Below are 24,349 nucleotides of genomic sequence, written 5' to 3'. Positions count from 1 at the left end.
ATAATCAGTTAATCTGAACCGGTATTCCATTCACATTGTTCATGGACAGCTGGAGATGCTAGTGTTTACTGATAATCGTTTTGAAGGTGTATCTTCAAGGCATTAAGGATTCTAACAGCACCTTCACAACATATACATTTACTAATGAGGCTTGACGTAAATAAACCATCACAATTTCAAAAGTATAGTGATTTTCTCCACTCATTATCATATTCTGTACAACCCACCAACAAGGTGAACCTACAGGGCCATGGAACAGGTAAAGGTACACATTAACAAAAGACAACCAAACATAGCATACGCTGTACACTATATTAAGAATAAATACTGCTTAATACTAATTCTGTTTATGCTAGTTAAATGTGTATTAGTGAATTAGAAAGAAAGCTGCAGTTACTGTAGTTATATTAGGTATCTGCTAATTTTCTTATCAGAAACTTAATATTTACTTGGTTATTCAGGTGTTTTTCAAAGAAAACAGAGATCTAAATATTTAATTACACAGGATAATTAACAACACATTGCTTGCCATCTAGCTAAAGGAGTCACTTCCTTGCACTAAGATAATCAGTGGAAGGAGTTGCTCATGATGTATGTTTTAAATTTTCTTTTGAATTGGCTGAGATAACCAATTACTTGGTGTATGTTAGATAGGAGCTTCTAGAATGTTTTCACATCATTATGTAGCACAGAACTTTGTTAAATTCTAGGTAATGATGCAAAGTTTACACAAGAGTTATACACTCCTGGAAATTGAAATAAGAACACCGTGAATTCATTGTCCCAGGAAGGAGAAACTTTATTAACACATTCCTGGGGTCAGATACATCACATGATCACACTGACAGAACCACAGGCACATAGACACAGGCAACAGAGCATGCACAATGTCGGCACTAGTACAGTGTATATCCACCTTTCGCAGCAATGCAGGCTGCTATTCTCCCATGGAGACGATCGTAGAGATGCTGGATGTAGTCCTGTGGAACGGCTTGCCATGCCATTTCCACCTGGCGCCTCAGTTGGACCAGCGTTCGTGCTGGACGTGCAGACAGCGTGAGACGAAGCTTCATCCAGTCCCAAACATGCTCAATGGGGGACAGATCCGGAGATCTTGCTGGCCAGGGTAGTTGACTTACACCTTCTAGAGCACGTTGGGTGGCACGGGATACATGCGGACGTGCATTGTCCTGTTGGAACAGCAAGTTCCCTTGCCGGTCTAGGAATGGTAGAACGATGGGTTCGATGACGGTTTGCATGTACCGTGCACTATACAGTGTCCCCTCGACGATCACCAGTGGTGTACGGCCAGTATAGGAGATCGCTCCCCACACCATGATGCCGGGTGTTGGCCCTGTGTGCCTCAGTCGTATGCAGTCCTGATTGTGGCGCTCACCTGCACGGCGCCAAACATGCATACGGCCATCATTGGCACCAAGGCAGAAGCGACTCATCGCTGAAGACGACACGTCTCCATTCGTCCCTCCATTCACGCCTGTCGCGACACCACTGGAGGTGGGCTGCACGATGTTGGGGCGTGAGCGGAAGACGGCCTAACGGTGTGCGGGACCGTAGCCCAGCTTCATGGAGACGGTTGCGAATGGTCCTCGCTGATACCCGAGGAGCAACAGTGTCCCTAATTTGCTGGGAAGTGGCGGTGCGGTCCCCTACGGCACTGCGTAGGATCCTACGGTCTTGGCGTGCATCCGTGCGTCGCTGCGGTCCGGTCCCAGGTCGACGGGCACGTGCACCTTCCGCCGACCACTGGCGACAACATCGATGTACTGTGGAGACCTCATGCCCCACGTGTTGAGCAGTTCGGCGGTACGTCCACCTGGCCTCCCGCATGCCCACTATACGCCCTCGTTCAAAGTCCGTCAACTGCACATACGGTTCACGTCCACGCTGTCGTGGCATGCTAGCAGTGTTAAGGACTGCGATGGATCTCTGTATGCCACAGCAAACTGGCTGACACTGACGGCGGCGGTGCACAAATGCTGCGCAGCTAGCGCCATTCGACGGCCAACACTGCGGTTCCTGGTGTGTCCGCTGTGCCGTGCGTGTGATCATTGCTTGTACAGCCCTCTCGCAGTGTCCGGAGCAAGTATGGTGGGTCTGACACACCAGTGTCAATGTGTTCTTTTTTCCATTTCCAGGAGTGTATTTGTCTTAATTTGAATTGGGAACCTCTGTGTGCTGTATTAGATACGGGTAGCACATATTCCTTGCTTAATGAGACTTGGTTTCTGGAATTTGGCAATCTTACCAAACTGAGACCTAGAAAACTCCCACTTTGGAGATGTTGTGTGACCAATGGTCAGGTGTTGCCTCTGGTGGGGTGGGTTAAGGGTATTGTTACTTTAGGACAGATTTCGTTGCCAAAGACCTTTGCTCTCGTTGCTAGCTTGCCGGTAAATATGGTGCTGGGTTGTGATTTGATTTCTAAAACTCAACTAGTTTTGGATTATTCCGGGGGTAAGTTTTCTTTTAAGTTTCATGCCAAATCATAAGTTTGGATTTTGTGAATGTTGAGTGGCGTTAACATCCACACCTCCTTCCTTGTCAGTCACTCCTATTAATGATATTGATCTCTGTCATCTTCCTCCAGGGCAGGGCCAACAGGTCCCTGAGTTGTTGGTTGCGTTTCCTGGCTTATTTAGTGATAAACTTGGGGTAACAAATAAATTAGAATATGATATTCGTTTGACTGACAATATTCCGGTTAGACAGTCCCCATATCATCTCTCACCTCCTAAGATGAAAATATCGCGGGAAAAGGTACAGAAGATGTTAGATCAAGGGGTTATCCATCCCTCGACTTCTCCATATGCCTCTCCGATATTCTTGGTACCAAAGGATCAGGGTAGTGATATCAGGGCGGTGGTAGATTACCATCGTTTAAATGGAAAGGTGCTTTTGGAATCAGTCCCATCACTTGATCTACACAACCCCTTTACTTGGTTTTCAGGCTCATCTTGGTTCATGGTTCTTGACTTAAATCATGCTTATTACCAGATCCCATTGACAGAGGAGTGTAAACATGTCACAGCATTTTGCATCGATTGGAATCTATTTGAATTCAACCGGGTGCCCTTTGGCCTGGCCACCAGAGCTGCTGTTTTGACTCGTTTATTAGATAGTATACTGGGTGAATTTAAACTATGCTTTGTCTGTAATTACATGGATGACCTTGTGGTATACAGTAAATTGTTTGAAGAGTATTTGAGTCATTTGCACCAAGTATTTACTAAACTTCAGCAGGGTGGTCTAACTGTTAAACTCTCCAAGGTCACACTTGTGAGGCCCCAGATTTCCTTCTTAGGTCATATTGTTTCAGGCGATGTGGTTTGGATCAATCAAGATCAGACTAAAGCCTTGCGCGTGCTCCCACCTCTGACTGATAAGCAGGGAGTCGCTAAGTTTATTGGTATGGCAAATTATTTCAGGAGGTTTGTTCCAAATTTTGCAGCCTTAGCTACCCCTTTGAATCAGCTTCATAAAAAGAGAGTTAAATTTACTTGGGGTTCCACCTAGCAGGCGGTCTCAGAACAGATCAAAACTGCCATTGCTAATCCACTGGTGCTTGGGGTGCCTGATTTTGATAAACCTTTTATATTTCAGACGGATGTGTCGCATTCGGGTGTGTCAGCCATCTTATTACAAGAATGGAAAGGTCAGCGGCAGCCTTTGACCTATGCCTCACGCCATTTGAATGATGTTGAGGCAAAGTACTCAGTCTACAAATGTGAGGCCTTGGGGGTCCTATTTGCATTAGAAAAATTCTGGTTTTACATTGAGCACAAACCTTTTTTCCTGGAGACTGATAATCAAGGCTTGAGTTGGGTCTTGGCTAGGCCACGTAAGACCAATCGGATCACATGTTGGGCCGTGAGAATTTCAGCCTTTAAATTTGAGGTTAGGCATATCAAAGGTTCCAAGAATGTAGTTGCTGATGCCCTTAGCCGGATATTTGACCCACCATCCGATTGTTCGGAGGAGTACCACCAGGGTGCACTTCAGGGTCAGCTTTTGGTTTTAGGGTAAGTACCCCAACTGTTTAGTAATCTCAAAGAAAACCAGGAACAGGATGTTGAATTGGGTTCCATCAAACAGCAGATTAGGTTGGGTGAGGTAGTCAATGGTTACAGCTTGAGGAAAGATATTCTGTGTATGGCACTGGGTCGAGAGCGCCACATCCGAATTTGTCTGCCATAAATATTAATCCAGCCGATATTCCAGTATCATCATTGCTCTTTGGTGGGAGGTTACTTAGGCACATATAAAATGATTCAGAAAATTAAGCAGTATGTGACCTGGCCTCATCTTGAGCGTGACTAAGAAATTAGTAGCCGGTTGTCATTTGTGCCGGGCCGCAAAACCTAGCAATGCGCTACAGCAAGGTCTCTTGTCTTCGGAATGTGAAAATTACCCAATGGATCATCTTTATACCGATTATGTGGGTCCGCTGCCACGTTCCAGTAGAGGGAATATGTATATTTTGGTGGTATTTGATGCGTTTTCTCGCTTTACTTGTCTTATTCCCAGTAGAAGAAGTACTACCAACGTAACTATTTCTCACCTTACAAACATCTTTTCGATCTTTGGGCCTCCTAAGAGCTTGGTTAGTGATAATGCGCCTGCTTTTGCGTCAAATAAGTTTAAGGCCTTTTGTTTTAGGAATGGTGTCAAGCACATAAACACAACACAGTATTACCCTCAGGGGTCCTTTGCTGAACTTGTGAATTGCAACCTAAAATCAGCTTTATTAATTTACCATCAAGTTAAACCGAGTAAGTGGGATACTAACTTGCCCTGGACTAATTTTGTGTTTAACACTGTGGTTCATGAGGCATTGAACACTACTCTGGCCTCTCTCTTATTGGCCTATCCTATCAATTCGCCTTTGTCTAACTTATGGCGCATCCAAGACTTACTCCCTGAACGGGTATCCCTGGGGTTAATTAGAGAGAATTGGAATCAGGCTCGTTGCAATATAGTGGCTGCCTATAGTCATCAAGCCATGCAGTACAACTGCAATAGGCATCCTTATCAGGGAAAACCGGGGGATCAAGTCTATATTAAGAATGTTCAGCCAGTCACAAAATATTATAATTTCATATTTTTCACAACTTTAGTTTTAAAGAAATGTAAGCAACTCAGTCAAGAAATATTATCCTTAGACTTATAATCATTAGTAGATGGACCAATAAACTCTCTTCTCAAAAGTGTATAAACCCCCACCCCCCTTTTACAACACACACACATTACATTATGCAATGGTTCTGTATTACTTTCTCTGGGAAGGGATGGGAGTAGTGGTTGAGCACAACACACATATAAGATGGGACAATATGGCTGTTTAAGATACATAACTCTTTTTTCAATAAACAAATTTATTTTACTGCAGTTTTTAATATATCATACTAAAAAAATCATATTCATTACAACAGTAACTCCCACACTATCATCCACTTCAATAAACATTTTACGACAGTGGCTTTTCACAGTGGAATGTAAACCATTTCATTTTCTTAAAATGGATCTATGATACTATTGTTGACAGTTCCATAACATTAATGTATTACCAGGCATATTAATTTGGCACAGATGGTAAAATATAAAATTATGTTCTTGGGTATTGGCCATGGCCTATCCTTAGTAACCATCCCAGAAAATATAGTGTGGTGGTAGAGAATGTTTGGCTGTGCAATCCTGTAGTCATTCTGGTGTGGTACTGGATTTGGAATCTGTTTCTGAAAATAAATCTAAGGTATAATGAATGAACTGTTAAATATTTTTTGATTGAATCTGGCAGTAATGGAAAGAATGAACACAAGTAGAATAACATCACTATATGTCAAATTAGAAAAGAGTTAAGTACATACTGATTACTAACATGAATTTTGTATGTAAAGTACACCACTCCATCACCAATGAGACACTAATCAATCTCAAATGAAGTACCTAGGAGTAAAAACTCCTGCATTTGAGCAAGTATCAAGTTGACAAATGGTGAAGCAAATAATCAGTTAATCTGAACCGGTATTCCATTCACATTGTTCATGGACAGCTGGAGATGCTAGTGTTTACTGATAATCGTTTTGAAGGTGTATCTTCAAGGCATTAAGGATTCTAACAGCACCTTCACAACATATACATTTACTAATGAGGCTTGACGTAAATAAACCATCACAATTTCAAAAGTATAGTGATTTTCTCCACTCATTATCATATTCTGTACAACCCACCAACAAGGTGAACCTACAGGGCCATGGAACAGGTAAAGGTACACATTAACAAAAGACAACCAAACATAGCATACGCTGTACACTATATTAAGAATAAATACTGCTTAATACTAATTCTGTTTATGCTAGTTAAATGTGTATTAGTGAATTAGAAAGAAAGCTGCAGTTACTGTAGTTATATTAGGTATCTGCTAATTTTCTTATCAGAAACTTAATATTTACTTGGTTATTCAGGTGTTTTTCAAAGAAAACAGAGATCTAAATATTTAATTACACAGGATAATTAACAACACATTGCTTGCCATCTAGCTAAAGGAGTCACTTCCTTGCACTAAGATAATCAGTGGAAGGAGTTGCTCATGATGTATGTTTTAAATTTTCTTTTGAATTGGCTGAGATAACCAATTACTTGGTGTATGTTAGATAGGAGCTTCTAGAATGTTTTCACATCATTATGTAGCACAGAACTTTGTTAAATTCTAGGTAATGATGCAAAGTTTACACAAGAGTTATACACTCCTGGAAATTGAAATAAGAACACCGTGAATTCATTGTCCCAGGAAGGAGAAACTTTATTAACACATTCCTGGGGTCAGATACATCACATGATCACACTGACAGAACCACAGGCACATAGACACAGGCAACAGAGCATGCACAATGTCGGCACTAGTACAGTGTATATCCACCTTTCGCAGCAATGCAGGCTGCTATTCTCCCATGGAGACGATCGTAGAGATGCTGGATGTAGTCCTGTGGAACGGCTTGCCATGCCATTTCCACCTGGCGCCTCAGTTGGACCAGCGTTCGTGCTGGACGTGCAGACAGCGTGAGACGAAGCTTCATCCAGTCCCAAACATGCTCAATGGGGGACAGATCCGGAGATCTTGCTGGCCAGGGTAGTTGACTTACACCTTCTAGAGCACGTTGGGTGGCACGGGATACATGCGGACGTGCATTGTCCTGTTGGAACAGCAAGTTCCCTTGCCGGTCTAGGAATGGTAGAACGATGGGTTCGATGACGGTTTGCATGTACCGTGCACTATACAGTGACCCCTCGACGATCACCAGTGGTGTACGGCCAGTATAGGAGATCGCTCCCCACACCATGATGCCGGGTGTTGGCCCTGTGTGCCTCGGTCGTATGCAGTCCTGATTGTGGCGCTCACCTGCATGGCGCCAAACATGCATACGGCCATCATTGGCACCAAGGCAGAAGCGACTCATCGCTGAAGACGACACGTCTCCATTCGTCCCTCCATTCACGCCTGTCGCGACACCACTGGAGGTGGGCTGCACGATGTTGGGGCGTGAGCGGAAGACGGCCTAACGGTGTGCGGGACCGTAGCCCAGCTTCATGGAGACGGTTGCGAATGGTCCTCGCCGATACCCCAGGAGCAACAGTGTCCCTAATTTTCTGGGAAGTGGCGGTGCGGTCCCCTACGGCACTGCGTAGGATCCTACGGTCTTGGCGTGCATCCGTGCGTCGCTGCGGTCCGGTCCCAGGTCGACGGGCACGTGCACCTTCCGCTGACCACTGGCAACAACATCGATGTACTGTGGAGACCTCACGCCCCACGTGTTGAGCAATTCGGCGGTACATCCACCCGGCCTCCCGCATGCCCACTATACGCCCTCGCTCAAAGTCCGTCAACTGCACATACGGTTCACGTCCACGCTGTCGTGGCATGCTACCAGTGTTAAAGACTGCGATGGAGCTCCGTATGCCACGGCAAACTGGCTGACACTGACGGCGGCGGTGCACAAATGGTCCGCAGCTAGCGCCATTTGACGGCCAACACCGCGGTTCCTGGTGTGTCCGCTGTGCCGTGCGTGTGACCATTTCTTGTACAGCCCTCTCGCAGTGTCCGGAGCAAGTATGGTGGGTCTGACACACCGGTGTCAATGTGTTCTTTTTTCCATTTCCAGTAGTGTATTTCTGTCTTGTATTGATAGTGAAAATCACAGTTCAGCTTGAACTGATTTTTAAGACCACACTAAACCTTGACTAAAATAAATCTGCAATTGTGGAAGAGGAAAGGAGTCAGCCACCTGTAGTTCTTTCATGACACCTGTGTGCTCACTATAATGACTGATTTTTAGGCATCACACAACTTTCTATGGTACAGTAGGATACAGGAAGGGGAGAGCCAACTGTTTCCCTATCCACCACCCCCACTGATGCTGACAAAGACAACAATAAAAATAATCCAAATGTATGTTTTGCTCCATTTGCATTGGATGTGCAGCTGTTGCTCATTCTAAGCACATGGAATGCTGTATACAACCAACAACCTTGTGCTTCCATAATTGTTTGTAAGCCACTAAGTTTATTTGGATCCAAATTTAGAAGAAAATGTAATAATTGTTTATCACTAAATATGCCAAAGGCTCTCAAAAGCATTCAACAATAGCCACAACAGTTTTTTGTTATTTTCCCACTAATAAGTTCTGACGGGTACCAACACAATTTTAATACTTTAAGGTATATCCATTACATATGTGGGACACTGTGGGAGTGATGAATTAAGGTTTTTAGAAATTACTGCAATTCGCCACCTTCCGTATTATTTTTTGGTCTTTATTTATCATGACCAGTTTTGTATCACCATCATCAGACAGTACATACTTATTGCATGTTTGCAGCATTGTTGCAGTTGGGCACCTGTGGCCAGGCATGAACTGTACATACTTCTCATCACATTCAGTGCATACAGGTTTCGTTCTCACGTCTTGACACAGCTACATGATCCACCACAATCCTGCAAATATGCAATAAATATGTACCATATGATGATAAATCACTTGTAATTTAAAAACCAGTCATGGTAAATAAAAACTGAAGACTAAAAGTAAAGCTGACTGGCTGCTGGAAACCCTTACACAATTTTTAAATCTGACCTGGCCACTTCTACTCGGAAGATAGATATTTAACAAAAACCTTGTGACATAAAAGACTACAATGATTGCCTGTGCTGTTAAGAAGTAGATGTAAATATTCCTAAACTGTAACATGAGCAGTGAAGAAATCAATAGGTTCATTATCATTACTTTTCAGCCATTGAGCCAGCTGGTATATGTAAATGGTTAGTATGTAGCCATAAACACAAGGAAGGTACAGAGTGTAAAACCACTGTAATCTACACCATTTTGATAGAAACAGGCCAATGATCCTTGGAACATAGCATTATTTTTAATTAATCAAAACACACACAAACTATATCTGAAAAACAAAATCAGTCTATACAAAGGTATCTACTGCTCTAACTACAGGGTGGAGCACGAAATGTGTTACCATTTTGTTTTTGAATATAAACTTTATTGTCAATACAATCTGAAAGGAACATATATTACAATGAAGAGTCATCCATGGAGATTTGTTCTAACTCAGCACATGCTCAATATGTCCACCATTTCGTTTCCTAACTTCCTTCAAATGAACACTGAAGTTAGTGATTACCCTACGGCACATGTCTTCCATAATTTCACCGCAAGCTTGAAGAATAAGTCTTCCGAGCTCCATTAAATCACGTGGACATTTTGGGAAAATTTTTTCCTGTAGGAACCCCCAAGGAAAAAAGTCACATGAATTGAGGTCTGGACTATTGGGGGGCCAATTTTGTCCATCATTGAAGCGACCTGGAAACCTGAGTGAAATGATCCGCATGTCGAAATGCTTGTGTAAGAACTCCAACACAGTGTTTGCAGTATGTGGCCTTTTTCCATCTTGCATGAACCACTGCGTGTTGAAGGGCAAGGCAGCAAGGCAGTAGCAAGAAGCTGTGGAATTTAATGGAGCTCAGAAGACTTATTCTTCAAGCTTGCAGTGAAATTATGGAAGACATGTGCCGTAGGGTAATCACTAACTTCAGTGATCGTTTGAAGGAAGTTAGGAAATGAAATGGTGGACATATTGAGCATGTGCTGAGTTAGAACAAATCTCCATGGACGGCTCTTCATTGTAGTATATGTTCCTTTCAGATTGTATTGGCAATAAAGTTTATATTCAAAAACAAAATGGTAACACATTTTGTGTGCCACCCTGTATAATAGAAGGTAGATTGGCATAACTGAAAATTGTGACTCCACCCATATGTTTTAACTAGTAATGTCATCAATGTGGTGCAAACATCTACTTCACGAAAATACAATATGGTAACCATGGTGTCACCCATTACACCTGCGATTAAACATAAATAATATGTAAAGTATTTACTCCAGCAATGGAAAGAATGAAACTAAAAGTACAACCAAATGAAGATGGGGGGTTTTTGGCAGGGACAAACTAAATACATGACTGTAAGAATAATGATATCAATGCAAAACAAATATTCTCCCAAAAATCAAGTGCACAAAATCCTCAAAATTTAATACAAAAACATTGCGAAAACGAAAACTATTGGTGTAAATTTTGAGTGACCGATATATCTCAAAAAAAGACCACAGTATCAGTAACCCATACACAACTCAAAAACTCAACACTACAGTTTTCACTTGACCTACATGTCTCAAACAAAGCATTTGATACCAGGACAAAACATACAACTCTAAAACATTGTGTTGAATATTACAATTCACCCTTCTAGATCAAACAAGGGCCTAGATACTGTGAAACCACACAAAACTCAAAAACACAATGACACAAATTTCACTTGACCTACACAGCAGCAAAATACGAAGCCCACAATACAAAAAAACAACTCTCAAACTATAAAATTCATTACACACCACATTACAGTTGCAACATGGGTCTCTGCAGATGAATGTAGTACCAGAACCCGATCTTATGCAAATAACCTTACGTTAGCCTCAGGTAGTAAATAGTGATGTGACAATGATTGCCAAATAGCAGAGGGCTAAATTATCTAGAATGAAGTTCAGTTACTATTGGAACATTTGTTCAAAGTGTGCACCTTCTTGGTACAACTCAAAAATGTCAGTACTGGCTGCTTTGCACTTACAAATCTTTCTCACTGTACTGGCCCACAAACTGGACTGACAGCATACTTCTATTCAGTCTGTCCTAGAGCATTTTCTTTTTAAGCAGCGCAGCTAAGATCTATAAATTTTCAATTCTAACACTGAAATTCTTATACTTACATCCTAAACCAAATCTCAAACGAACCCATACAACACATTACACTCAGCACATACACACAGACCACCAGAAGGACCATCAAATACAACAAAGCAACATATACAAACACAACCAACCCAAAAGTTCTGCGCCGTAATGACGTCACACACAGCAACCTTACATCACATGTCAAAGCAGATGGGTGGAATCTGACGCTTCTGTTGAGATAGTTCCAGGAACTCCATTACTTAACCACTCAAAATGTTTAAATGAGAGTTAACTCTGAAGAAGCTTTCCAACAGTCACTACAACAGTATGTAGCTGCACACAGCATATCTCTATACCCTTTCATTCGCACGTAGCTATGAGACTAGATCTGCTGTTTATAACAGTTATCAACACAACACTACACTTGCAAGTTGAATACATACATTATACTATTAAATAAATTCTATTCATTTATATTCTATGGGAAAATAAAATATTCTAACAACATCATTTCAACCAATCAACTTACTTGCCTTCCAAAATGTGAATGTATATTATGATTCCTATTCTCTCTCCAACAGTTTTGCATTTCGATTACCATATCTTGGAAATCAGAATAGCCCAAAACCTACTGATGAGTTATTATTGCATTTGAGTACAGCATCTACTATCTTGGGGAAAACAAGAACGACATAGGTCTTTGGGCCCGCCAAAAATTTCGTGTTTGAAGGTTATTCTCATAACGCCTTCCACTTTCTTTCTTCTTTCTTTTGCTACTGCCTTTATCCCGCATTGTGCACAGGGTTGGCAGGGTTAAGTACAGAATTGGCATGGTTAAATTTAAGGTGTGGCCGGATGCCCTTCCTGCCACCACCCCACACACCCCCGGAACGGAAGTAGTGTACCCCCAGCTGTCTGCATCTAGTGTAAATTGTGAAATAGTGTGAATGTGTTTCAGATGTCTGCGAGTCATGTAACTGAGGCGAGACGTGAGGACCAGCCCAGTATTCACCTAGTAGGATGTGAAAAAGTGCCTAAAAACCACATCCAGGATGGCCAGCACACCGGCCGTCATCGTCGATCCACCGGGTGGATTCGATACGGGGCCGGCGTGCCTACCCGAGTCCAGGAAGCAGCACATTAGCACTCTTGGCTACCCTGGCAGGTTCATAATGCCTTCCACTGGATGTGTTAAATTCTGTTAACTACGTTACTTCCTGTGCTTTGCTGTCGCTAAAGATTGTCTAGGCAGCCATATTGCATGGGCACGGCCGTTTCCGACCAACACTGCGCTAAATGTCACCTTATTGTGGACAAACAGTATGTATAATTTTACCAGTGTCGCCAACATAATTATTGTACTTAAAAGTTTGCCAAAAGTCAACTGATTATATAGACGAGAATGAAATTTATGCTGTATAAACTTGACAGGATCAGATTTATATACCACCAACAATATTTATTCCAAAGCATGTATACAATGCCTCAAAACAATAGCCCCCACATCCTTTAAAACTTATTCTGTAATAATGTTGTTATGATGCACACTATGTGATCAAAAGTATCCAGACACCCCGAAACACATACGTTTTTTATTTAAGGTGCATTGTGCTTCCACCTACTGCCAGGTACTCCATATCAGCGACCTTAGTAGTCATTAGACATCGTTTGAAAGCAGAATAGGGCGCTCTGTGGAACTCATGAACTTTGAACGTGGTCAGGTGATTGGGTGCCACCTGTCATATTTCTGTATGAAAGATTTCCACACTCCTAAACATCCCTAGGTCCAATGTGATAGTGAAGTGGAAATGCAAGGGGACACATACAGCACAAAAGCATACAGACTGACCTCATCTGTTGAATGACAGAGACCGCCAACAGTTGAAGTGGGTCGTAATGTATAATAGGCAGACATCTATCCACACCATTACACAGGATTTCGAAACTGCATCAGGATCCATTGCAAGTACTGTGACAGTTAGGCAGAAGGTGAGAAAACTTGGATATCTTGGTTGAGAGGCTGCTCATAAACTACACATCATGCCGATAAATGGTAAACAATGTCTCGCTTGATGTAAGGAGTGTAAACATTGGACAATTGAATAGTGGAACTGTATCGGAAGGATCACGTGAAGAAGGATTGGGTGGTTGGTTTTGGGGAAGGAGACCAGACAGCGTGGTCATCGGTCTCATCGGATTAGGGAAGGATGGGGAAGGAAGTCGGCCGTGCCCTTTCAGAGAAACCATCCCGGCATTTGCCTGGAGTGATTTAGGGAAATCACGGAAAACCTAAATCAGGATGGCCGGACGCGGGATTGAACCGTCGTCCTCCCGAATGCGAGTCCAGTGTCTTACCACTGCGCCACCTCGCTCGGTCGTGAAGAAGGAGCAACAAATTTTGAAGACTATAGGGGCCCAATATTAAAAAAAAAAAAAGATGTCCTTGACTTGTTGTTAAGCTAAATTAACATGCCATCTGCAAGATGGAAAGAGAAAAATAAGCTGTTTGTTGTTTCATGTATCCATCAGTGCATACATTAGTGATATGTGGAAGGGATACAAATTACATGTGGGATAAGTGACAGTATGTTCCACCTTTTAATGCAGAAGGTACAGCATTTCTCCAATACTGATAAACTAGCGCATATGTCACTGGATGAAAAGTCTCTAATGGCAAATTTAACATATGACAGCACTTCTGACAATGTTATTGGCTTTGATGACTTGGGGTTTACACTCACAGTATATTTCTCCCACTACTTGGCAGTTGCTTGTCCCACTTAAAATAATATGAAGAAGAAGGTCATATTTGTGGCAACAGGCGACAATGACTAAAACACAGTAGGCCTACGGAATGAGAAATGGGGTGTCAATCCCTCTTGCATGTAGAGGTATATGTATGTGCTTCTTGTGTGTGAATCTATGTTTTTTTCTCTTTATTGTTATTTTTAAGCCGGTTTACAGGCAGGCCAGCAGCAGCATACTATGCCGCTCTTTGGCCTCAGAGAAACACAAAAGATACAAATGAAGACAATTAGAGAAAAAACACGATGGACATATAAACGGAGACAAACAGGTTTTAAAATACATGGAGCCATTCACGGGCGTAGAGTCCAAGATAAAATTTGTTCAGACACTTCGACACATACATAGATGAAAATTGTCACATGCGAATGTAGGTGCACAAAATGAATAACACTGAACCACTTAAGCACAATACGACACCACACACAGAAACACGAGGCATTGATCTCCAGCGTGCGAATGTTCACTATGTGTGCACGAGTCCAGGGACCTGCCAAGAGAGAAGGAGGGGGAGATGGGAGAGGGAGAGGGGAGAGCAGATATGCCACGGGCAGGGGAGATAGGGGGAAGGGAGGAACGGGGAGGGGAAGCCCAGGGGAAGAGGGGTGGAGGAAGGGGGATGGAGGGAAAAGGAGAAAGAAGGGAGGGAGGGTGCCTAAAGGAAAAGACACAGGAAGTGGGGCGGGGGAGGATCAAAGTTGATAGAAGGGGTAGATGGAGGGGAGGAGGACATCATCAGTGAGGGGGAGCTGGCGGAAGCCACCTTGGGAGAGGGGAAGGAGGGTGGAGAGATGGAGACCGGGTGGGACATGGGAATATAGGCGCGGCAGCAGGCAGGGGTGGTAGAGGATGGGCGAGACAAGCGGATGAGGAGGATCGAGTTTACGGAAAGTGTACAGGATCCGTATCCTTTCAAGGAAAAAGAGGAGGTGGGGGAACGGAATGAGATCATACAGGATCCGTGTGGGGGAGGGGAGAAGACGAATGTGATACGCGAGGCGGAGAGCAAGGTGTTCAAGGATTTGAAGGGATTTATAAAAGATAGGTGGGGGGGGGGGGGGGGGCGGAGATCCAGGCCAGATGGGCGTAACAATGGATAGGGCAGATGAGGTATTTATAGGTGTGGAGTGTGGTGGAGGGGCCCAGATCCCACGTACGGCCTGAAAGGAGCTTGAGGAGACGGAGTCGGGAGCGTGCCTTGGCTTGGATTGTCTGGAAATGGGGGGTCCAGGAGAGGCGACGGTCGAGGGTGACGCCAAGGTACTGAAGGGTGGGGGTGAGGGCGATATGATGGCCCTAGATGGTGAGATAGAAATCAAGGAGGCGGAAGGAGGGTGTGGTTTTGCTTACAATAATGGGTTTTGGAGGGATTGACCTTGAGCAACTACTGGTTGCACCAAGTGGTGAACCGGTCAAGATGGGACTGGAGAAGGTGTTGGGAGCACTGCAGGGTGGGGGCAAGGGCAAGGAAGGCGGTGTCATCGGCAAACTGGAGAAGGTGGGGGGGGGGGGGGTGACGGCGGCGGCATGTCCGCCATATACAAAAGGTACAGAAGGGGGGAGAGGATGGAGCCTTGGGGCACACCGGCGGAGGGAAAAAAGGTGTAGGAATCCGTGTTATGGATGGTGACGTAGGAAGGACGGTGGGAGAGAAAGGAGCCGATCAGACGGACGTAGTTAATGGGAAGGGCAAAGGTTTGGAGCTTGAAGAGGAGACCGGAATGCCATACGCGGTCATAAGCACGTTCGTGGTCCAGGGAGAGTAAGATTGCGGAGCGACGGGAATTAAGCTGTTCAGAAAGGAGATGTGTGAGGTGAAGGAGAAGGTCGTCGGAAGAGAAGGACGGCCGAAAGCCACACTGGGTAATGGGAAGGAGGCGGTGCTGGTGGAGGTGCTGGCGTATGTGTCGAGTGAGGATAGATTCCAGGACCTTGCTGAAGACCGAGGTATGGCTGATGGGATGGTAGGAGGAGACGGCGGACGGCGGTTTACCAGGTTTAAGGAACATCAGGATACGGGAGGTTTTTCTACAGGTCGGGGTAGTAACCAGTGGACAGGACTACATTGTAGAGCCTGGCCAGGGTGGAGAGGAAAGAGACAGGAGCTTCACAAAGGTGATGGTAGGTGACACGATCGTGACCAGGAGCGGTGTTGCGTTTTGTGCGGAGTGTAGCAATGAGATCCTGTGTAGTGATAGGGGCATTGAGTTTCTTGTGTGCAATGTTGTCCAAGTACTGGAAACCAGGTGCGAGGGGAGGGACAGAGGTGTCACTTCCATCGCAGACATCCGGGAAGAAGGAGTAATCGAACTAGGGATCATCGGGGATGGAAAAGACATCGGAGAGGTAGGATGCAAAGTGATTGGCCTTACTAAGGGTGTCAGGGAAGGGGTGATCATCATGGAGAAGAAAATAGTAGGGGGAAGGTTTAGCTCCGGTAAGGCGACAGAAGGCTGACAAGAACTTGGGCGAGTTCTGAATCTATGTGTTTGTATTCGGTTGATATCCATGTGATAAGCTGCAGCTTTATCCACAGTTACAAGTGTTTCTTCACAAATGTATCGTAACTTGCCCCTGGTTCATGATTTTTATCCCTACTTGCGCTTATGTTAGAATCATTTTTAGAAACATCGTTGTCTTCCAATATTACACAAACTCTGGTAGGCAAAAAGAAAAAAAAAAATCAAATATTTCGTCAAACACGTAGGAAAGGGATGCATAACATGCTGCCGACGCATCTTTTTCGCCGCTTGGAGCGCTAGTGTCGCTCCAGCTGTCAAACGGTAACAACTTTAACAGCTGTGAGTGTCGCGACTGTTAATGTTAGACTGTGTGTCATACTAACAAATGTACACCGTGGAGATAGATAAGCAGAGGTAACAGTAAACTTGTTGTTTCATTCGATCACATTTTTATTATTCTTGTAACTGCATGGATAACACGAAGCATTTTACATGTTTTTTGTTACGATGCTCTGGCAATAGTTTCAATATTGCATTAATTTAATGGCTTTTGCGGCACATTTGAAATTTACTTTGTTGTGTATACAAACGCCCATGATTAAATTATCGTTGCTGGATTTGTTTATGGTCTGGGCTTGCGTGCGAATTTGGTGTGTACTTGTTTTAGGTTATGTTTTTCAAAACAAACAGCTTGTTTTCCATGAGCTTGTAATTTTTCTCAATAGTCAGAGATCAATAATTTTTCCACCAGTATTTTGGAGCGCGCTAAGTACTCTACGTATACTGTTCATCAATTACGAAAAGTTCATGTGCCGTTTGTAGCCTGTGAAGTACATGTTTTTTTGTCCCATCCGATAAAATCTCTACATGTATACTCTGTAACTTTGCAAAAGAGACGATTTGTATTTTCGACGTTTTTTCAATAGTTTCTACATATTGTGATCTCCAGTGAAAGTGCTAGTCATTTATAATTGCTGTGGTGCTAGTCATTTATAATTTTTGAGGGAAGGACGACCGAAGACAGCGAAGTGCTCACTTTCACTATTTCGTTATCTTAACCAGTATCACTGTTGTTATGTAATATTTGTTGTGAAGGGACGACGAGGAATAAGAATAGCGTTTGCTATGATGTAATGCGATGCTTCTCCCGATAATAGCGTGAGTAACTTTACAGTATTCGTTAGTTCTTTAGTGCACATAGTTACTACCTCTTTTCAGGAATTGGGTACCGGTATCTGCAGATAAAAGATGATGTTAGATGTATTAATTTGTTGTGGCTATTTAGAATCATTTTAGTATCCTATTATTTGATCTGCTGCATAGACCTGGAAATCATACATCAACAAGAGTTTGTGTTAACATGCGTATATGAATGTGGTTTAGTATAAGGGTAATGCTGCTGTGTTGCAAATAGATGTAGAAAGAAATTAGCTGGTGTGGAAAAAGCTACTATGTAAGTGCAATTCTCACTGACAAAGAACGTTACACATCATCAGACTGTAACAGAACATTCACCATGGGTCTGCAGCTAAGAGGGTGAAGAGCCAGTAAATATGTTTAGCAATAGAAAGTTAACCAATATTAAAAATAGACGACATTTAAAAAAATTTTCGACAGTTCGTATAAAATACAGTATGTGTGATTTTCTTTAGTGGATAGATAAAAAAAAAAAAAACAGCATGGCAATATTTGCTCTACTGTGGGTATTCATTAATGCCTTGTACAAGGAAAGCCTTAAAGGAGCAACTGTGTCAAAAACACAAATTAAACAAATGACAAAATGATGGTTTGTAGGCTGCTGAACACTTCTTATAGTTAGGTTTTAATTTTGTACACATCAAGATGATACTGAGTAACTGAAGACAAACTGCAGACTAATGTCTGAGTTTAGAGATTAAGTACTGAAAGTGCCACATACATGATTGAGACCCGCAAATTCCATTTTACATTGATGAGAACAGGATTATAACACATTTGGATAATCATTTGCGTTATGTTATTCCCAAACTAAATCCCAAAGATGGAAGGCTTTATTTCAACTTATCTTTCTTCAAATTTAAATTGTGGTTGATGTAAGTTACTTATTTTCTGTAGAAAATATCCTTTCCATTCATTAGTTGCTTTGATTGCTCATAATGCTGTACGCCTAGTTAGAGTTCCTCTGGGAAAAAGCAAGACACCACTCAAATAATGCTCACAGTAGTAGAGTATACCTTAAACCAATGACAGACACAAACAGTATCAGTCAGTCTAGCATTTTTTTCTGTGGGATGGATTTTGCAAAACATGACTTTCTATCATTTTGAGGTTATATGTTATGACACTTCATTATGAGAGAATTGTAAATCAGTTCTTGACATTAGACTCTTTTCTTCACCTAATTTTAATTTATTTATAGTTTAGTGGTTCATCTGCTGCCTTTCAGCTGTATCTCACATTAACAATGGAAATTGAATGTGACTTTTATTATCTGGTTCCTTGTCTTTCCTACAGCCTGACTGCAGTAATGGACCATGAAAAAACTATTTGGATAAAAGAGGAAACAAGTGAGATATCAGGTTCACCAGGTTCCATTGTAAGTAGTTTCTTAGTATTTTTTTACTGTTGTTTCATTAATTTCAGTGTGCAGTATGTTGTGTGAATAAACAGAATTCATGCCATTTTGCTGAAAGTATGAGGAATTAAGTGCAATAAAATCTCCAGTGAGTTTTTAAGTTTACACTCAACATTTACAGCACTATGCATAGATTATAATGTGTGTTAAAATTCACAAATGATGCAGGGGAGGGTTTGAATTTAATTTTTGTAAATTTAGACAAATTTGTAATGCACTGCTTATTGGCAGTTATAATATATTTATATAAAATTGAACTATTATGATAAAAATAGTCATTGGCTGGATGTCATTTCCAATGAGCACAATATTTCAACAAGTGACCACATTGCCATCACCCGGTGCACCAACTTACTGTGCACTTACTAGTGATCAGTATGAGCTATAAGTGTAATTTTTTAAAAGTGTATCATAGGTTACATAGATGGCACCTGGGATCTTGTATTTGTATGTTCCTGTTGTAGACTGTGGTTGTCTGTTTTGTTTATGGGGTCGACAGAAGCGTCCGATCCCACGCGTCGGCTTTGCCCCGTGACGTAAGGGTGTTGTCGCATGTGACGTCATGAAGACGCAGAGTTTGGTTTGAGTGTGGCTGTCTCCAGTTCTGTTTTATCTTATTTTATTTACTTTTCTGATCCGTTCGTTCTATCTCGTGAGATTTTTTTTTAATTTAAAAACACTTATTACTTATTTTAATTATGTGTTTCCTCCAATTTCTGTTTTAGTTTATTATATTTATCTTTCTGATCTGTTCGTTCTATCCTGTGACATTTTTTTTTAAAAAAAAGACAAAAATCACTAATCAGCTACTGGAGCATCTTTATCTTCTATGGGTTGCAGGGGTTACGACCCCTGGGGAGGTGGGTGGGTATTCATGCATGGCTGTCTTCACTTACACGTTGTAGCTACGCAAGGTGTCTAAATTTGTTTATATTTAGTTTGCCCCCCACCCAAAACACCCCATTTCCAGTGCTTGTCCCTTTAGTGTCATTAGGCTTCTTGTGGAAAGTGTGTGTGTTTGTTTTTGTTTCCGCCATATTTGTGACGTCATGGGTCAAAGCAGACGGGCGGGATCGGACGCTTCCGTATTTCCTTGTTTATGTCACTACTTGAGTGGTGTCATAGATTGTCTTTTTGCTATACCTGTATAGGGCTAGTGGAGATGATGATCACTTGAGGAAAGCAATGAATTTGCATTGAGTGCTATACTATACCTGTTGTGGTTATAGAGTTGCAGCATAGCCTAAGGCCTAGGTTAAGTAGGGAGGTGAAAGTCTAATTGTGGGTTGGGAAACCCAATGAAGTTTTTATAACAATCTTTTTCCATAGCTACATTTGTGCCATTGATGAAAACCCTTGCTTTCCTACCGTAGTCCAGTATTTTCAGGTTTTCAATACATCTGAAGGTGTTAATCACACTCAAACTCCTGATAGTTATTCAGTTTTCATTTTTCTGATATTTGCAAGTGGTTAGTGAAGTTATCTGTTGCTAATTTCTTAAGGCTTGTATTTCTGCTGTGTTAATGACGTAATCGGTCTACCAGTGCTCAGTCAAATTCTCATAGTTACCTTGAAAGAAGTTTGAAGAGACATTTACTGTGAACACTGGTTTAAGAAGTTAGTTTCATATAATATTTTTTTTGCATTAGCACTTGTCTCTGAATATGTAAACCAAGTGTCAATAAGACTCATGGCAGAAAATTGTGATTTGTGTCTTTAGTTCACATTAATTAATTTTTAGAACACAGTGTACATGCATCCTGATATATTCCAGTGTGTATATTTGTGATGGGAGCAAAGTTGTGGCAAAACTAAGAGGTTGTACATTCAGTATTGATGTGGTTTTTTTTCTTTCTTCATGATAAATGACATTTGTTAAATTGCAAGGATGTTACAGAAATATTAAGGAATTTTTGTTGTAAATAATGTAACTTAGTTTGACCCAACCTTTTTGTTGCACTGTAAAATATTTGTTGCTTCCATTGCCTCCCTCATCTTGAATGTTTCTGCAGAATTGGTAATGATACAAATGCAAGAACATGCTCCATAGATCGGATTTGCAAAAATTGTGTTGGCAGATTATGTGTGTTTGTTGACAGCATAGCAGACAGTCTGCATTGAGTGAAGCTAGACTTCACATTTATTGTAAGCCTGGCTTAAGAACAACAGTACAGAGATGTGTGTTGTCCAGCTTTCAACCTTTTCACCTTGATTATATTTCACTTCTCTTCATTATATTTAACCTCTCTTCATTGATGTGAAAACTCGAGGATTATCTTGCACATTTTTATTCTTTAAATGGTATTGTGTCTGCTGTAGGTAGTGAATCATGAGCAAGTTGAATAATTTGTGATGCAATAAAACCTACAATTTCTGTGATGATGATCTTTTGCCACTCCTATTCGGAGTAACTACAGAAACAAATATACACATGACATTTATCTTTTACACTACTTACATTGTATAAGAGTGTTTTTCAATAACTCAGTGCTGTATGAAAAAGCTGTTGGTATTTCATCACTCAGTAAGAATTTATTTTTAGAGTAGTTCTGTAGTGAGTAATATCTAGAAAATAATGTTGTCATTCACATAATTTTATTTTCTCTCTAATTGAAATAAAACAAATCAGTTTTGCATCAACCAGAATTACTGTCGCACGAAAGAACATACACTAAGAACTGGCAATAAAATGATAGTTGTTGCTAAATTATGTAGTGTTAATTATTCATGAAAAGTACTTTAATTGTGGCATAGAAGTCATGAAAGTTGCTAACAGTGTGTGGAGATCATGACTTTTTAAATGTACTCATTTTGCTTTGTGTTACTCTCACCACAGGTCCAGGTATACCCCTGTAGTGTGAAAATAAAGGAAGAACCACAGGAGACTGGGAATCAAGAGGTAATTCTAGAATTTTTGTGACGGAATGGAATTAATCACTGATTTGTTATTTCACAGTTGTGGGGAATGTAAATGAAGAGGTAAGCAATATAACTGAGCATTATTGTCAAGGTTTGTGCAGATATGCTAGTAATTATGACTGACTCACAATATCATAATTTGCCCACTATTGTCAAATATGGCACAAAAGCCTAAATATAGTATTTTTTAGGCATTGCTCTATATAGGTTGAAGTATTGTCTTTGTACAGGAACAATAGTTTTAATATCTACATTAGTAGAATTATTGTCTTGTACAAGGACATGGTAAAAAGTAATGCCTCCACATTTTTTATGCAGAAACTGTTAAAGCTTTTCAAATAAAACAAGCTTTGTTAATATTTTATGTCTTTATTCCTCATGTTGACGTATTTATTTCTCAACGTAGTCACACACACAATAAATACATTTCTCTTGCTGAGAGACCAGTTCATTGATACTGACACTGACTTCGTTGACAGAGCCACAACCTCACCTCTGCTTTCACTGCTTCAGTCACTATCTAATGGAAGTCCTCGAAGGTATTCTTTAGATTTGGAAACAGATGAAAATTGGAGGCGGCCAAGTCAGGAGTATATGGAGGATAATTGATGACAGTGAACCCAAGCTGTCGGATTGTTGCAGACATTGCAACCCTCATGTCTGGTCTGGCATTGTCATGCTGAAGGACAGGGTGGTGCATGTATGGGCAGACTCTTTGAATTTGAAACTTGATCACAGTACGCTGCTCCTCACGCACCAACTTAGTTAAGCTACACATGTTCATGTTACATGCTACAATCCAGAGCCCTCTAGCAGCAGATGGTTCCAATTTGGTCAGCAGAATGAAAAAACCTGTGCACATTACTCAGTCGAGTAATATATGTGACATGTAGTGTCTCGACCGATACTGCAAACAGAATTAAAAAGTGGGAGGCATTACTTTTTAGCACACTCTTGTATATACAAACAAAAATAAGAACTACGTGTCATTGTGTTGATGTCTAAATAAAATGATGCATGATAGTTGCTGCAATGCCCTGGACCTGAACAGTGATTTCCTATGTATTTGACCAGTTGCCTTGATGAGTAAACTATCCACAGATACTTCTCTGACTGAATCAGTTGTCATTCTCATGGGAGGTTTGATTAGTGGGCAGCGCAAGAATGAGACTTCATCATATACTGTGAAAATGATGACAAAGTACGATTCAAGATATGAATGCTTTTGCTTGAAAATACTACATTATGTCCAGAAACCCAAAGTGAATCTTGACCCTTCTCAACACTCTTATCATTCACATCACCATCTGAATCAACATGATGCTATATAATACCCACTTTTACAACAATGTGGCAGTTTTCATATTTTACATCTAAGTATTATCTACCATTAAAATTACAGCGCCATTGTAGGCTTCTTTTCTTTGTCCCCTCTTCTACATTTTAATAAACCCTTGCAGTGTCATGTACTTCAATTTGTTTCATTATCCTTGTTATCAAGGTATTTACTTAAATTGCGGAGCAATTCTGTTTGCTTTCATTAAATTTACTTTATTCTTTTTTCATTTCTGTGTTTTCCTTCATTAAATATTTTTACTCTTTTTTTTTCATTTCTACATTTATCATTTCCTCCATTAGGAAAACCTAAAGAAAGATGGACAGATGGAGCAAACTCCATCCTCCAGAATATGAGTTCTTAACAACTGCAATGCCTCATTCAGTTGGTCCCTAAAGCCAATGTTATTTGGATCATACACAGTTTACAGTATAGTGCATTTAAAAACAGTTGCAACTTTTGATGTTTGGCTCACTGTGTGCCATTGCCTAGGTAGCACCAATGGTTAGCTGTTTGGCTGGTAAAGCGCCCATGGTGCCACACCATGGGTAAACAGTACCATGTGGTGTCACGCATCAGAGGCACCTACATTTATTTCCTCTCATTGTAAATTGATACTTTCTGGCAGTGAAGTGTTTTACAGCTGTCAGGTATTGTAAACAAGTGTTCCGTGCTGTCATTGCATTAATAATAACATTGCAGCATGTCTGAACATGAGATTCACAGTAAAAGTGATCACCCAAGAACTCGTTCACCAGCTGTGAAGTGTTCTGCTGCAAAATTTTCCTCCAAATTCGACAGTAGTAATGGACAATGCACAATACCATTCAGTTGGGATGGGTAAAGTCCCAGCAATACAGCAGAGGAAAGCAGCTATTTTTCTCAGGGTACAAAGAAATA

The 24,349-nt window shown here is 41.4% G+C and overlaps 1 protein-coding gene across 5 annotated transcripts in view; it reads left to right on the top strand.

Moving 5' to 3' along the window:
- The first annotated feature begins 16,880 nt into the window (after positions 1-16,880).
- Positions 16,881-24,349, top strand: part of LOC126212980 (zinc finger protein 271-like) — a 284,312-nt gene continuing 276,843 nt past the window's right edge. For all 5 annotated transcript variants that reach the window (XM_049940523.1, XM_049940521.1, XM_049940520.1 and 2 more), the window contains exons 1-3: positions 16,881-16,994; positions 19,074-19,155; positions 22,031-22,093. In XM_049940523.1, the coding sequence (XP_049796480.1) occupies positions 16,966-16,994; positions 19,074-19,155; positions 22,031-22,093 (174 nt within the window). In that variant the 5' untranslated portion in view covers positions 16,881-16,965. The remainder of the gene's footprint in view (positions 16,995-19,073; positions 19,156-22,030; positions 22,094-24,349) is intronic.

The sequence above is a fragment of the Schistocerca nitens genome, chromosome 11 (genome assembly GCF_023898315.1).
Source record: "Schistocerca nitens isolate TAMUIC-IGC-003100 chromosome 11, iqSchNite1.1, whole genome shotgun sequence".
Taxonomy (NCBI): domain Eukaryota; kingdom Metazoa; phylum Arthropoda; class Insecta; order Orthoptera; family Acrididae; genus Schistocerca; species Schistocerca nitens.
Note: the sequence above shows the minus strand (reverse complement) of the source record. Positions and strands in the feature narration are given on the sequence as shown.